Source organism: Chanodichthys erythropterus, chromosome 21 (genome assembly GCF_024489055.1).
Source record: "Chanodichthys erythropterus isolate Z2021 chromosome 21, ASM2448905v1, whole genome shotgun sequence".
NCBI classification, from domain to species: Eukaryota; Metazoa; Chordata; class Actinopteri; order Cypriniformes; family Xenocyprididae; genus Chanodichthys; species Chanodichthys erythropterus.
Window position 1 is genome coordinate 13,506,210 of NC_090241.1, and position 15,519 is coordinate 13,521,728.

At 35.8% G+C, this 15,519-nt stretch overlaps 1 protein-coding gene across 2 annotated transcripts in view; it reads right to left on the bottom strand.

Moving 5' to 3' along the window:
* Positions 1 to 441: 441 nt before the first annotated feature.
* The window catches only part of gga1 (golgi-associated, gamma adaptin ear containing, ARF binding protein 1), a 32,921-nt gene continuing 17,843 nt past the window's right edge, over positions 442 to 15,519 (bottom strand). Inside the window, exons 10-17 of one of the 2 annotated variants that reach the window (XM_067372749.1) lie at positions 15,322 to 15,432; positions 13,253 to 13,390; positions 10,953 to 11,023; positions 8,557 to 8,738; positions 7,462 to 7,679; positions 6,206 to 6,375; positions 6,018 to 6,128; positions 442 to 721 (exon numbers count right to left, since the gene is read on the bottom strand). In XM_067372749.1, coding sequence (XP_067228850.1) covers positions 611 to 721; positions 6,018 to 6,128; positions 6,206 to 6,375; positions 7,462 to 7,679; positions 8,557 to 8,738; positions 10,953 to 11,023; positions 13,253 to 13,390; positions 15,322 to 15,432 — 1,112 coding nt within the window. In that variant the 3' untranslated portion in view covers positions 442 to 610. Of the gene's footprint in view, positions 4,843 to 6,017; positions 6,129 to 6,205; positions 6,376 to 7,461; positions 7,680 to 8,556; positions 8,739 to 10,952; positions 11,024 to 13,252; positions 13,391 to 15,321; positions 15,433 to 15,519 lie in introns of both variants that reach the window. The other variant, XM_067372750.1, reaches the window with a different exon arrangement.

The window sequence follows — 15,519 nt, forward strand, 5'->3', positions numbered from 1 at the left end:
TCCAGAGCAGTACAGTGAACAGAACAAGGGCAATTTTAGGATTGAGGACAATCATAAATTAGATGCAAAAATTACATTGAATGAAGGGCTGTTTGATTTGTAATATAGTCTACTTTAAGTATTCCTTGCTAAGAAATTGATTCAAGTTTGGTGTTACCAGTAAAACCACATGCAGCCTGACAATACAATCAAACACACAAAAAACTGAAATATGATCAAGAATGTGTGCAAGTGAACAAAACCTATTAATCAACACAATGAAAATGAAACAATTAGTGCAGAAATTTCACCTGCTCTATGTCATTACAGCTGACTGAGACTCCAGCATCTCAATTCACACGTGGAAGTAATGTCATAAATGACCACAAAACTCAACTCTCTAACTTTCAAACATTTAAAGCTTCATACAAAAAGGGCAGAAAACAACAACAAGGGAAAAAAGGGGGGGATGGGGGCTGAAAAAAGTTAGAACTGGAATTAAAAATCAAACAAGTTTATTTAAAGGCCTCCTCTCAGCACTCATCCGGACAAAGGCAGAGCCATTGACAGACTGGATATGAACTGCCATCAGGAAGCAGAGGGGCCACTAGCAGGAAATCAGTCTGTTTCTTTAAAGGTTTCCCCAGGACTCTGGCGGAGGGAACTGCTCTACATCTCCGCTTTCATCATGTGATTCTTCTCCTAAATCAAATGTCAGTTTGTATCTCAACCGCACCTTCTCCTTCAAAAGGAAAAGAAAAAAATGCATTGGTAAGAACATGAAGAAATGCCATGTACTGTAATCAGATATCTACAAATCAGCAACAAAGACAGCTACACACATCTGACATAAGCCATAACCATAACCAGCACAGTTTGTGAGCTTTACAGACAAATCATATTCACATATACACTACTAGTCCAAAGTTTGGAAGAAAAAAAAAAATGATTTGAACAAAGTCTTATTCTCACAAAGGCTGTTTTTAATTTAATTGATTAAAAATACAGTAAAACAGTAATATTGTGAAATATTAAGATTTGAAAGAATTTTCATTTTAATATATTTAAAGATATAATTTATTCCTGTGATTGTAAAGCTGAATTTTCAGCAGCAATAATTCCAGTCTCCACTTTGAACATTCATCATTCTAATGAGCTGATTTGCAGCTCAGTTATTAATAATGGTTTTTATTATCCTCAATGTTAATTCCAAAGAACAGCACTTTTTTGAAATAGAAATCTTTTGTAACATCATACGTCTTTATGTTCACTTTTGATCAATTTAATGTGTCTTTGCTAAATAAAAGTGTACATTTCTTTTAAATCTTACCCCAGGCTTTTGAATGGTAGTGTATCACAGTTTCCACAAAAATGTTAAGCAGCAATTTTTAACATTGAAAATAAGAAGAAATGCTTCTTGAGCACTAAATCAGCATATTATGATAATGCAAGACTGAAGAGAGGAGTAACAGTTGCTGACAATTCAGCTTTGACGTCACAGGAATAAATAATGATTTAAAATATATTAAAATAGAAAATTATTTTAAATTATAATAATATTTCACATTACTGTTTCTACTGTATTTTTGATCAAATAAATGCAGCTTTCTTTCAAAAACATTTAATATCTTAATTATTCTTTACTTTTGATGGGTAGTGCATAGGGCTGCAACAGTACACAAAATTGATGTTTCAGTACATACCTCAATATTGGAATCACATTTTGGTACAGCAAAGAGAACAAAGAATCTGTCTTGAAATTATTATTCATGTTACAAATGGTGGCACAGTTACGAGTCTTCTTTTTACTGCCAAATCTCAGGCTTAAGATACATTTTACTAAACTCAGTTTTGAGGTTTGACGTCTATTGGACCACACACAAGAGCAAATTAATTTCTCTTCTAATAACTATTGTACTCCAGGTCCTTCAAGGTCTCTGTTGCTTTGCGATGTCAGTAAATTCATTCAGTCTTACTCAGAGTGGATAGAATAATAAATACAATATAGCATTAGACAAGGAAAGGCAGTATTCACATCTGGTAAGGTAAGCCAGCAAGAACAGCAGCGAAAAATGGCAGATGGAGCAATAATTGACAATAAACTGACATGATCCATGATATCATGATATTTTTAGTGATATTTGTAAATTGTCTTTCTAAATGTTTCATTAGCATGTTGCTAATGTACTGTTAAATGTGGTTAAAGTTACCATCATTTCTTACTGTATTCACGGAGACAAGAGAGCCGTCGCTATTTTCATTTTTAAACATGTGCATTAAACATAATGCATAAACACAGAGCATAGCCTCAAACTCATACAGAATCAAACGTAAACATCAATACTTTACTCACATAATTCGAAGCATGCACACAGCATGCATGACGAACATCTTGTAAAGATCCATTTGAGGGTTGTATTAGCTGTGTGAACTTTGTAAATGCACTGTAATATAGTCGAGAGCTCGTGAGGCAGGGAGCACGCCATTTAAAGGGGCGGCGCTGCTAAAATCAGTGTATAGTTAATGATGCCCCAAAATAGGCAGTTAAAAAAATTATTTAAAAAAAATCTATGGGGTATTTTGAGCTGAAACTTCACAGACACATTCAGGAGACACCTTATATAGACTTATATTACATCTTGTGAAAAAGCATTCTTGGGCACCTTTAATCGACATATATCATTATATCACCGTAATTTCGTACTGTTAAAGAAATAACAGTTAACATAACAGTATGGCCATCTTTAATACATTCTTGAAATTATTTGAATGATCTCAACAAGCTATTACAAGTAACATGTCCATATGTTACCATATATTATTTATGGTGTACAGTGGCGTACTGCACATCTGTGAGGCCCCCCCGCAAAGCATTAGATGGGGCTACCCCCAGAATGTGGCATTAGGTGACATTGTTCTCAGGCTGTTTTATCGTCTTTCCACAGTTGAAACACTGATTGATCGATTGCGCAATAGTTTAAGACGCAATAGTTTGATACGCGATACATTTCGGGAAATTATTTTGTATCTTTCAACATTCTTTCTGCTGTTCATTCATGTTTAGTTGCTGCTGTAATAGTAGTAAAGTCTAAAGAGGAAGAGATTGATCTTGAAAATAAAAGCTATCAATAAGAAAAGAAAAGAAAATCTACATATTTGTGGTTTATCCACGATGTGCACAAATTAGAACACAGTCAAAACATGAGAAGAAGCTCCAAACCTCATTTCCAAACCTTGTTTCGGTCAATGATTTCAGCCCTCCATTTCGATCGAAAAAAAAATAGCTGTTTCGGCCACAAATTTTCAGTAATTTCGATCGATTTCGGTGCATCAAATGATATAGGCCTAAACTAAATTCATGTATTTACAGTAGGCTAAAAGAATAAAGAAATAACTCTAGAATTATTGGCTTAGCTACATGGAGAAGAACTTCAGACATTCCAGTAGCTGACCATTAGCAGGGCTGGCGATGGGGTAAATAGGTTTGTGCAAAATATAATAATAATAATAATAATAATAATAATAATAATAATGATAATAATATCAACAATAATAATGTCTCAACAAAGACCAAACATATTTATTTGTCTCAGTTAACGGCACAAGTCCACTAACAGTAACACAACGCTTCAAGGCTGTTGTCTTGGCTACAGAGGGATGATGAAAAAAAAAAGAATTTTTTCCCCCTTTTTGTGGTAATTTAGCACTATTTTCTATGATCTTCTGCTTGCATTTTTGGGCTTCACTTGGACTTCACTTGCTTTATTTTCATCTTTATAGTCAACTGAGTTCAGTAAAGGCTAAAAAAATGCAAAGGCTACATAGCAAATGGGTGAATCTGCGACGGGGCCCATCATTGGCACAGTGGTTATATACAGTATCTTTAAAAAATTATAAATACAAATTATAAAGGCAAACATTGTTTTAGTGGTTTATTTTCATTGAGTTATACTTCAATTTCAATTGTGTTGTTACCAAAAATTTGAGATAAATTGTCCACGGCAGTTGTGAGAGTGGCTATGGCCATTCATAACACAGCAAGAGTCCACCGTTCTAGTGTGTTTTTAACTGTATAATAGAAATTTTAACGTCTACCTCCACTACTACTCAGTCTCTACTGTAGTGTCTGTGTCCTAAAGTACCTGGGGTCTCATTTATAAAGCGTGCATACGCACAAAACGGGGCTGGAAACGTGCGTACGCCAGTTCCCATACAAAGGTTGTGATCTATAAAAAACAAACTTGACGGGAGAATGTGCGCACGTTTAAGCAAACTTTGAGTCGTGCGTAAGCACATTCTGGAGACAAAGGGAATTGGTGACATAGATGGTGAGCTGAGGGACTGACTGCAGATGAAGGAAAACCACTTTAAATCTTCATTATGAGTCATAATCATAAATACAGTGCATGTTCACAATGACAGTTTAAATAAATAAAAGAATGATTTAAACTCGCATGAAAACACGTTTTCATTTTGATATACACATTTACATTAATATTACACTTTCACTAATGGTGATAAGCACTGAAATTACATTACGCAGTCATTACGGAGAAGTTCATCAAAAGTGATATGAATTCAGATAGATGTGCTATTTTCGATCACTTTTCCTGTGACACGCTGTTTTAATGACAGCGAGGAGCGCTAGGAGCACAATAATTCCTCTTTAAACTAAACTGCAGATGTTATAACAAAATATTTTAGCGAGAACGATGATCAGTGATGCACACTTAACTTCGATATTATGGAAGACACTTCTGGATTCGGTGGTCGAACGGTCCATTGTCCTGTTTGAATAGGTCCAATGATAATATCTTACTGTATTACTGCAGCTGCACAGAGTGTTGATGTCGTGTGAAGGATCTGCAAACAATTACCACTGTATATGAAGGATACAATTTGAGGAAAACTGTAAGATTTGCACGTTTATTTTTTCAAATACTTCACTGAAGCGCCGAGAAAGACAATTTTATTTACACTGCAATAAATAAGTAGGCCTATCTGTTTCCACTAAAAATATAGCCTATAAACTTCCTAAAAGATATCAGCAAATACCTTATCAGCAAAAGTGCATAAATTTGATTCGAATTGTTTAAAACAATTAAAATACTATTTGGCCAGTGGAAATTAATGAATCAACACTATTCTAAAACCTTTATCTTAAGTATTTAATACAATTTTGTTTTTATGTATATTTTGATATATTTATTCTAAAATATAAGAATATTGGATTTTTAGCAATGTAATGTGTATGGCACAAATGTTAACCATGGTGTCACGTGGATGGGAATATGTATGGAAATGATATGTAGATGAGGTTATGCATAGTAAAACTAGGCATCATAAGCACCATATATGGTGATTTTGGGGAGGAGACAGGGTGGAGATGCACTTACACACAATCTTCCGCTGACTGGGATTTATAAAAGGACCTGGAGTACGCATGGTTTTATAAATCAGATTTTTTTTTTGTGCATACGCAGAATCTAGCTTTTGCGCGTGCGTACACTTTTAGGATGAAATCTACGCAAAGTTTTATAAATGAGACCCCAGAATGCATGGCGTTCCCATTCTCTATTTCCAGTAGATTCAGGTATTTGGTCATGTTAGTTTTTGACCCAAGAATTTAACAACAGATGATGCAACATACATCTAATGCTCCAAAATGTTTTCACATCGTGTCTACACCAGCCGCGACTTTTTTCACGCTGCGCCATAACAGCTAAAAGCTGTCTACGATGAACGCTACAAACTGACTGTTGCAAAGCACTTGGACTACATCAGAAATAGAACGGGGAATCTGTTTACTGTCGGGAATTTGTGTTGCGTGACTCGCGTCAAGCCGCATCCAGTGTAGACAATATCACTGATTATAATGGGTTCTATTATCTTTTGACGCGTACCGCTCTTGTCCAGTGTAGACACTGTGTCAGTGTCATTTTGTACCATATCAAAAGCTCTATTTCTGCATCCAATATATATGCATTGTTGCAGCCCAGCTATTGCATAATATTCTATGATTCTGTCTGTTTATTTACCTTGTGAGGATTGGCTAAAAGCAGGACCTGTGTAATGGCGGCAGGGGGCAATATAGGGTTGAAGGCCGGTAAATCTGATCCCGACGGTGGCTGCAGCTTCACTCTCATAGTCTGCACATACATAGAATACAACTTTAATACAAAATTCAACAAAGATTACCTGAAGATGCATGGACAGATATAGTTACCTTAGGAACAGCAGCCTGGAATCGTACATTTGAGATGGGCACAGGGGCAGATGACAACATGGAAATTATCACCACTAAAACATCTGGTCGGGCTGGTGGAGAGTCTCTTGCAAAATGGAACAAAACTCGCAGACTGTGTTTATCAAAGATTGTTACAGGTAACAAGCTACCTGTGAGGTCAGACAGAGAAAAAGAAACCTCAAATACATATTAAATTGATTTAATATTCTGAAAAGCAGTAAAACACAGCAATAAAACAAATGTGTCAACACATACTCACTTTAAAACAGACAACAAAAAGAAAAACAGCATCCACAACGTCACCACAATTAATACAGTACAGACAGCTAAACATTTATTCAAGCTTGTGTAATTCCAAACCATTTAATTTTATTTCTTCTATGGAACACACAAGAAGACATCTTTAAAAATTGTACTAGTCACTCTTTTCCATACAATTAGTCCTCATGGGCACTGAGGCTTTCAAATGTTAAAAAGAATACAAAAGCACCCCATTATGACTTTTGTGCTGAAGCAATACAACAGCTTTGTAAGGAACAGACTGACATTTAAGCTGTTTTTTGTTTTTTTTTTGTGGATAATTCTCTAATTAAAGCTGCTGACTGAGCAAACGACAGAACAGTTCGCTCACCTCTACTTCTGTCATGAACACACCACAAAGAGCTAGGGCAGACGTAAAGCTTTTTGATTGGATGACTTTTTTTTGGTTCTCAACAAACAGATCATGTGACTCAGTTACAAATTATTTTAAATGTTTGCTTTACAGAACTGATTCAAAATAAATCACTCTTCAAATGTTAAACTTATGGAGGCTTAAGCAGGCTTTAACTACAGAAAAAAAAACATTAAAATATATTACAATACATTTTGAACATTTGTCCCTACACTACATATTCTGCTAAGAGCCCCCTTAACTCGGTGATATGAATTTATGTGAATTGTCTCCTGTCTTTCCTTTCCCAAATCTAAGACATTTGCAAACTATAATTTTTTATAAGATTTAAGATACTCAAGATTTTCTACAGTCTTAAATTCTAAAAAAAAAATTGAAGTACTTTTAATACTTTTTAAAGACCTTTAGGAAACCGGTTGTAACAGCATGGAAAAGAACAACCAGCCAAATTCTTTAAAATGATTTTATGTACAAGGTTTGAAAAGACACGATAAAAAAGAAGAGACAATTCTAATTTTTGGGTGAACTATTGCTTTTAAAAAAAGTCTGCCCTAAGTCTTACTAGGTTTGATAGACTCCAGGGGCACAGTCAGATTCACCAATGATATGTCATCCTGAGGGGTAGAGGCTGGAGTGATGCCTGCTGTGAGCTGCGAGTTCAGAAGAGCTCCTGGCTCAGCGGAATACGCCAACACAGGACTGGCGGTTGTAGCGGAGTTGTTTCCAGATTTGATCTGAAGGTCTCGTAGTGTGGGTTTGGACTGAGACTGAAGTTTGTCCCTGTTGAAAAAGTTGCAATGTGTATTTGTTGCACTGATATAGCCTGATGTATTTTTAAACCATGAATATTAATCTGACAGTTCTCCATAATCTTTGCATTTATTAACAAGCAAACATTTTCCAATTATTTATTTTAAAAGGATAGTTCACCCAAAAACGTTCTCATTAATTACTCAACCTCATGTCATTCAAAGACTTTCATTCATCTTCGGAACACAAATGAAGATCTTTCTGACATTTCCAAAGAGATTGTAAAGAGATTGTAAATCTAATCCATATGAATTGAGTGGTTTAGTCCAAATCTTCTGAAGAGTCTCAACCGCTTTATATGATGAAAAGATTTAATTTAGGCTTTTATTCACAGAGCAGCAAACATAAAAAAAAGGTTCAAACGAAACCTGCTTGATGTGCAAGAACAAACCTCTTCTGGAAGTCTAAATGTGCTTTGTAATACACGAGAAAGAACTTCATTGGTTCTCGCATGTCAAACAAGCATGCTTGAGCTTCTGTTTACAAAAAAAAAGTTAAAAGCCTAAATTCAATATTCTCATATAAAGCGATCATGTCTCTCCAGAAAATTTGGACTAAAGCGCTCAATTCATATGTATTAGTTTTACGATCTCTTTATAAACTTTATGAAGCATTGCATATGGCAGTCTATGAAAGGACAGAAAGCTCTCAGATTTCATCAAAAAGATCTTCATTTGTGTTCCGAAGATGAAAGACAGTCTTACAGATTTGGAACGACATGAGGGTGAGTAATTAATGATGGAATTTAATTTTTTTTGGTGAACTATCCCTTTAAAGGCCTTAAGAACAACCATTTTTAATAAGTTTTGTTAAATAAACATAACAATGGAAACACGTAAACATTTACCATTTGAACTGAAGATTTTCTGGGGGTAGAGACTGCTGCAGCAGGGTCTTACCCAACAGGTCTAACTCGTCTAGGGATTTAGTGGATGTCACAGGGAGAGTAACAAGCGTCTTGGTAGCACTTGCCACTGGCAACAGCACTGCAGGGACTGGCGTAACGGGTGCGTCCACAGACTCTGATGACTAACAAAACCTTGAAGTGTTATGGTAAGCAGGGATCCAAATGACATTAACCCAAGTCATCAACAGACTAGGAATGTGAAAATTGATACATTTTCATAATTGAATAGTTGTGGGTTGTTGACAAGTCAGTCTTAAGGAAGACCTGTAGAAAGAGGCTGTGCCACTTATCAAACCGCCTTCTGTATGTTCCTGCAACGTCAGTGCCAGCAAAGTGCATTTTCTCTGAAGCCGGCCTTATTGTTAACAGACCAAAAAAGGCCAATTCACACCGCACTGACAGATACTAGAAGAAGGAAGGAAAAAAAAAAAATTCTCTGATGCATCTTAATTATAATTAAATTAAAATATGAACAAATACATTTGAAACGTCGCTTGAAATCAGACTGCAAGATGCCTAAACATTCCCACCCCTAGCATACACGGGCCAGCGGCAACAGACACGTTCATTGGGTTGTCGGATCAGTGTTACCACTGTTGGCATCGGTCAGAGCTCGTTTTCACCAGTTGAACATGTTGAATCAGCATTTGTCGGGTCTTGGAATGAGGTAACGTACTGCAATCCATTGACTGTCAGCATTGGTTTGTGTCTATCAGAGCAGTGTGAATTAGCCTTAAGAAGGCAACTTTCACCCAAAAATGTCTATACATGGATGTTTTATCAACAACAACATGTGAAACAATATAAACACGAATGCTATTACAGATTATGGTCAGTGTTTATTTATGTTTTGTATTGTACATTAACTGGGGTCTACTAGTGATTTTTTGTTTCTTCTGCATTAGATTAAATGATTCTGTTATTCTTTTTTGTATACACGCACTGCCTATATATATTTTTTACTAAAAGACACAGTATATAATGTAAGCTTGTTGTGATATAATAATAAGATGGTTCTGAAATGGTGCCCTTTTTTTTTTTTGACATGATGCACCACAGCTGTGTGAGGCTGAGTAAACATTATAAACTGGCACAGTACCTGTCAAAAGTTTGGAAACAATACAATTTATGTTTTTGAAAGAATACTGTGAAAAATGTATTACAATTTAAAAATAATTGTTTTCTATTTTAATACATTTGAAAATGTAATTCATTCCTGTGATGACAAAGCTGAATTTTTAGCATCATTACTCCAGTCTTTAGTGCCACATGATCCTTCAGAAATCATTCTAATATGATGATTTGCTGCTCAAAAAACATTTATTATTATCAATGTCGAAAACAGTTTTTGCTGCTTAACATTTTTGTCGAAACAATGATACCATTCAAACATTTGTGGTAAGATTAAAAGAAAAAGAGAGAAATCTGCTCCAGAAATTATATGCCAATTAATATCAAAACAGAGTACTACAAGAGGTGCAACTAATCAAAATTGCACAATAGCAAAGAGAAAAACTATATTTGCACAATCCACATTTTCAGTTCAAGGTACACTGCTTTGGAACAGCCTGCCAGCTGAACTGAAAATGCAAACAGAGTTTAACATTTTTCAAAGAAATTTAAAAAAGTGGTTCAAACAACAGCAGGTTTGTGAACACTGATGGTCATGCACAGTCTCAGCTTTTGTTTTATTTTTTATTAATGTTACATTTTTATTGTTTAACTGTTGTTAAAAAAGCCTAACCAGGGACTGGGGCTGCAAATTAGCCTTCGGCTAGAAGCCTGTATGTGGAGCATCGGCTGCTTGAAATTGTAGCAATGTTATACTGCATTGTCCCTGTTAAATAAACTAATAAAATAAAAAATAAAATAAATTAATACTTTTATTCCTCAAGGATGCATTAAATTGATCAAAAGTGACAGTGAAGACATTTATAATGTTATAATGGTATTTCTATTTAATAAATGCTTTAATAAATTTAATAAATTAATTTAATAAATGCAAATAAATATTGTTAATTAAACTTTCTATTCATCAACTAATCCACCATTTCCAAAAAAATGTTAAGGAGCACAAATGTTTTCAATATTGATAATAACAATTGTTACCTATGCACCAAATCAGCATATTAGAATGATTTCTGAAAGGATCATGTGACACTGAATCTGGAGTAATGATGCTGAAAACTCACCCAAATAATTCCATGTTTAAGACCTGCAGGTACAATAAATAATTCCTGGTACTGTTATTAGAATAGCACTCTATACTGCTTGTGTACCGGCCCACAACAACAATTAGAAAACAAATCTAGATAAATTAGTCAACTCGTGCACACCTGAAAAGTATTCCACGTCATAGCATCTCCAGATTGGGAATGTGCCAGGTTAGAATTGACTTCAGTCAAGCCTGAAACAGAGTTAAAAACATGAGCATGTTAAGTCACACATGCTCTTGTTACTGCACTTACTGTATTGAGAGAAATAATGTAAAATTATGATGTGTCATAACTGTGCTGCTCCCTTGCCCGTTCACACAGGATCTGTGTTGTTTCGTCCTATTTATTCTGGCTAGCTGCATTTTGTTTTATTCAAATTGCGAATATATAAAGAAAACAAGCAGAGTGCTCTCTTTATTATCACTATATTTCAGCACAGGTCACTGAGTTTCGCACTCTGACAAAACTGCATAATGAATCTCTTATTTACATTGTGTCTATACTTTGTCATAATGAGAGAAGTGAGCTTGTGCTGAACAAAGATCACTTTAAGTGGATTTCCTCTCTGCAGTGATTCCTCTACACACCCCTAATTGGCCACTGCATTCATGCACTCAGCAGACATAGCTGTGCTAAAAACACATTGTAATTAGTAACCTTAGATGCAATGGGGGTAAATATAAATATACACAGCGTTACAAATTATTATGCAAGTGACATATCAGTAAGATTTCAGTAGAATAAACAGAATTAGTATTCTAGATTAGTATAGAATAATTAGTATAGAATTTAGTTTTTCTAAGAAAATGTTTGTTTGTTTATTTATCCATGTCTTTTTAGATAACTGGTATCAATCTCAGACAACTAATTTGCCAGGTCTATGGAAACCTTACTTAGAGGTTGTTCCACATTATTAAGCAAGTCACAGTTCTCATGCAATATGGGGAGGAAGAAAGATCTTTCTAAAGAGATGAAAAGCATGAAATGGTGCAATGTTGTGCAAAAGGCATGAAAACAACTAATATTTTGTGAAAACTGAATGGAGATTATCAAATTATCATAAGATTTGTGAGTGATTAGAGCACAGCAGAACTCTGTCAGATAAAGGCTTATTAATGAAAGGTCCTGTCAAAAAAATTTATTGTATTAAAAGGGCAGCTATAAAAAAAGCCAGTGTTGAGCAGCAAACAGGTATTTGAAGCTCCTGGTGTCTCTGGAGTCTCAAGAAGCTCTCCATGCAGGCTGGCAGTTGTGCGTAAAGATGCATTTTAGACACCACTAACCAAACCTCACAAAGAGAAACATTAACAGTGGGTGTAGAAATACATGAAGACTCATTTTTTAAATAGTTTTATTCACTGACTAATGCTGTACTACAACAGATGGTCTAAACGGATGGATTTCTGGATGGTTGGTGAATGGCCACCACGTTCCAACAAGACTGCGACGTCAGCAAGGAGCTGGTGGCTGATGATTTGGGCTGGAATACTGGGAAGTGAGATGGAAGGTCCCTTTAGGGTCTCTGAGGGTATTAAAATGACTTTTGCAAGATATGTGAAGTTCATAACTGGCCATTTTCAGCTATGATATAAAAAAAGAGGATAGTGCCTTCTGAAATACAATGCACTATGCACTATCCCATGTTGCAAAAAACACCACAGCAATAAAACTGTTTGAAAATTTATTTCTACACCCACTGTAAATGTTTCTCTTTGTGAGGTTTGGTTAGAAATCTTATGATAATTTGATAATCTCCATTCAGTTTCACAAAATATTAGTTGTTTTCATGCCTTTTGCACAACATTGAACCATTTCATGCTTTTCATCTTTAGAAAGATCTTTCCTTCCTCTCCATATCATGAGAACTGTGACTTGCTTAATAATGTGGAACAACCTCTAAGTAGGGTTTCCATAGACTTAAGTAGACCTGGCAAATTATTTTGTCTGAGATTGATACGAGTTATCTAAAAAGACATGGATAAATACACAAACATTCATTTTCTTAGAAAAACTAAAATCTGAATGTTTATTCTACTGAAATCTTACTGATATGTCACTTGCATAATAATTTGGAACGCGGTGTAATGCTGTAATCAATACTTTTCATGATTAGGTAATTGCGGCAGCTGTACCTGTGATTATTTTTCTGAGAAACAGTGTAGCCAGAGTGTGTACTCTTCTATACATTTCTAAAAGGATTTCATTACACTGACAATACAAACAAAAAAAGGCTTTTCTTAAAAGAAAACTACTGAAATCCAGGACAGGTAATTTTGACCTTTTTATGCATTCATTTAGGTTTTTTTGGGTCATACATTTTAGGGTTAAGTCCACCCACTTTTCATGCAATCCTTCATATGCCTCAATTCACAAGAATACAGAATACAGTACATGGCAAAGTGTCCTCACAAATTTCTTACCCAGGGACATGAGCTCATCATCCAGAAGGCTGATGCCCAGCTCATGTGAAGATGGTGTCTGAGAGGGAAATTCAGAGAAAGACTGAGCCGAAAGGGAAGTGTCCAGTCCTGTCAGGTCCAACAATGTGGTACTGCTGCCTATGAACACCAAGAGTATCCAATCACACTTTAGAAATAGTGTAGGAAATAACCATTAGTGGGTACTCTATTCACAATAATTTATAAAAACCATAGAACAAGGTTCACAGCAAACTGAGACACTCCATTAAAGGGTTAGTTCACCCCAAAATGAAAATTCTGTCATTAATTACTCACCCTCATGTCATTCCAAACCTGTAAGACTTCCTCTTGTCTTCAGAAGACAAATGAAGATCTTTCTGATGACAGAATGCTGTCAGATTTCCTTCCATGCACTGCCTTTGTAACTACCACTTTGACGCTTCAAAAACTTCATAAAAAGATCAGAAAACTAATCCATACGAATCAAGCAGTTTAGTCCAAATTTTCTGAAGAGAACTGATCACTTGTTATGATGAATAGATTTCATTTAGGCTTTTACTGGCATGTAAACATTGATCGGCAAACATAAGCAGAAGCTCAGCCTAACATGAATAACGCACAAGAACATACCTTTTCCTGAAGCTCAAACGTGCTGCATAACACATGAGAATGAACCACATTAATTACACCGTACGTTTGAGCTTCCAAAAGAGGTATATTAAAATGGTAATAACGCAAAAAAACATACCTCTTCCGGAAGCTCAAATGTGCGGTGTAACAAATGAGATTCATTCTTATGTGTTACGCAGCACGTTTGAGCTTCAGGGAAGATGTATGTTCTAGGTTGAGCATAAGCTCAACCTAACTTGAATAACGCAAAAGAACATACCTCTTTTGGAAGCTCACACGTACGGCGTAATTAATGTGGTTCATTCTCATGTGTTATGCAGCACGTTTGAGCTTCAGGAAAAGGTATGTTCTTGTGCGTTATTCATGTTAGGCTGAGCTTCTGCTTATGTTCGCTGATCAGTGTTTACATGCCAGTAAAAGCCTAAAATTAAATCTGTTCATCATATGAAGCGATCAATTCTCTTCAGAAAATTTGGACTAAACTGCTCAATTCATATGGATTAGTTTTCTGATCAATTTATTAAGTTTTTGAAGTGTCAAAGTGGTAGTTACAAAGGCAGTCAATGGAAGGAAATCTGACAGCATTCTGTCATCAAAAAGATCTTCATTTGTGTTCTGAAGATGAATGAAAGTCCTACAGGTCTGGAACGACATGAGGATGAGTAATGACAGAATTTTCATTTTAGGGTGAACTAACCCCTTAAAGTGTAACTTTGCTGATTGTGAACCTGCTTTAAATTGTTACAATGTCGGTAGTATGTGTAAATTAAAACGCATCATCTGGTGGACTTTTGACAGTTCTAGGGCTTTTGTGAATACAGATTATACTTCAGCATTTTTTCATCCCCACCAGTAGCATCAGTAGGATCAACAGTGGGTTACTAACAGTGCAGTTATTGTAAGGGTATGTTGAAAGTTGTATCATACTTTGTGTACTCTCTAAACAGCATTACAGTAAAAATGGAACGCTTATGGCAACAGCTTTCTTACCTGTACGCAACAGTGTTTTGCTTTGGGGGTTTTGAAATGTTGACTACAGATAGTTTTTTCAGATTTTCCATGGCGGCTTTCTCTTTGTATTTATGATTCTTTGCAGCCTTTAGCCACTGTCTACAACACACTGGAACCATCAATGGAAACCGAAAGTAACTCACTCCTGCTAAACGTTTACTCTTTGAATACTTGTGCCCGTGAACCACACCACAATAACCTAATAACTAAAAGTTTACTTAGAAGTATTTCATACTAAAGCGAGGCAATATTTGAATCTGGTCAAGCCTATCTATAGCAGACTGGTGGGAGTGGCCTTGGACGGCAACATGCCAGTGCATTATGGGTGTTGAAGATTTCCTACCTATTAGGCAAATAGGAATGACAATTTCTATGAGGCTCAACATCTCTAGACATCACTAAGCTCATGGCTGACGTCTGTGCTGTACCTGGGAGTCCGGCTGTATTGCAGGTGTCTCCATTCACCTCTTCCCCCTTCACTAGCTGCCTGTACAGATTGATCACCTGTGTTAAGCTGTCATTCGCCTGTAAGATCTCAGCTGCAGACAAACACATAAACAAAGACAGTGTCAGAAATTGACTCTGTTCATCAACTCAAGGGCTCCATTTGTGATATTATAGGTTTT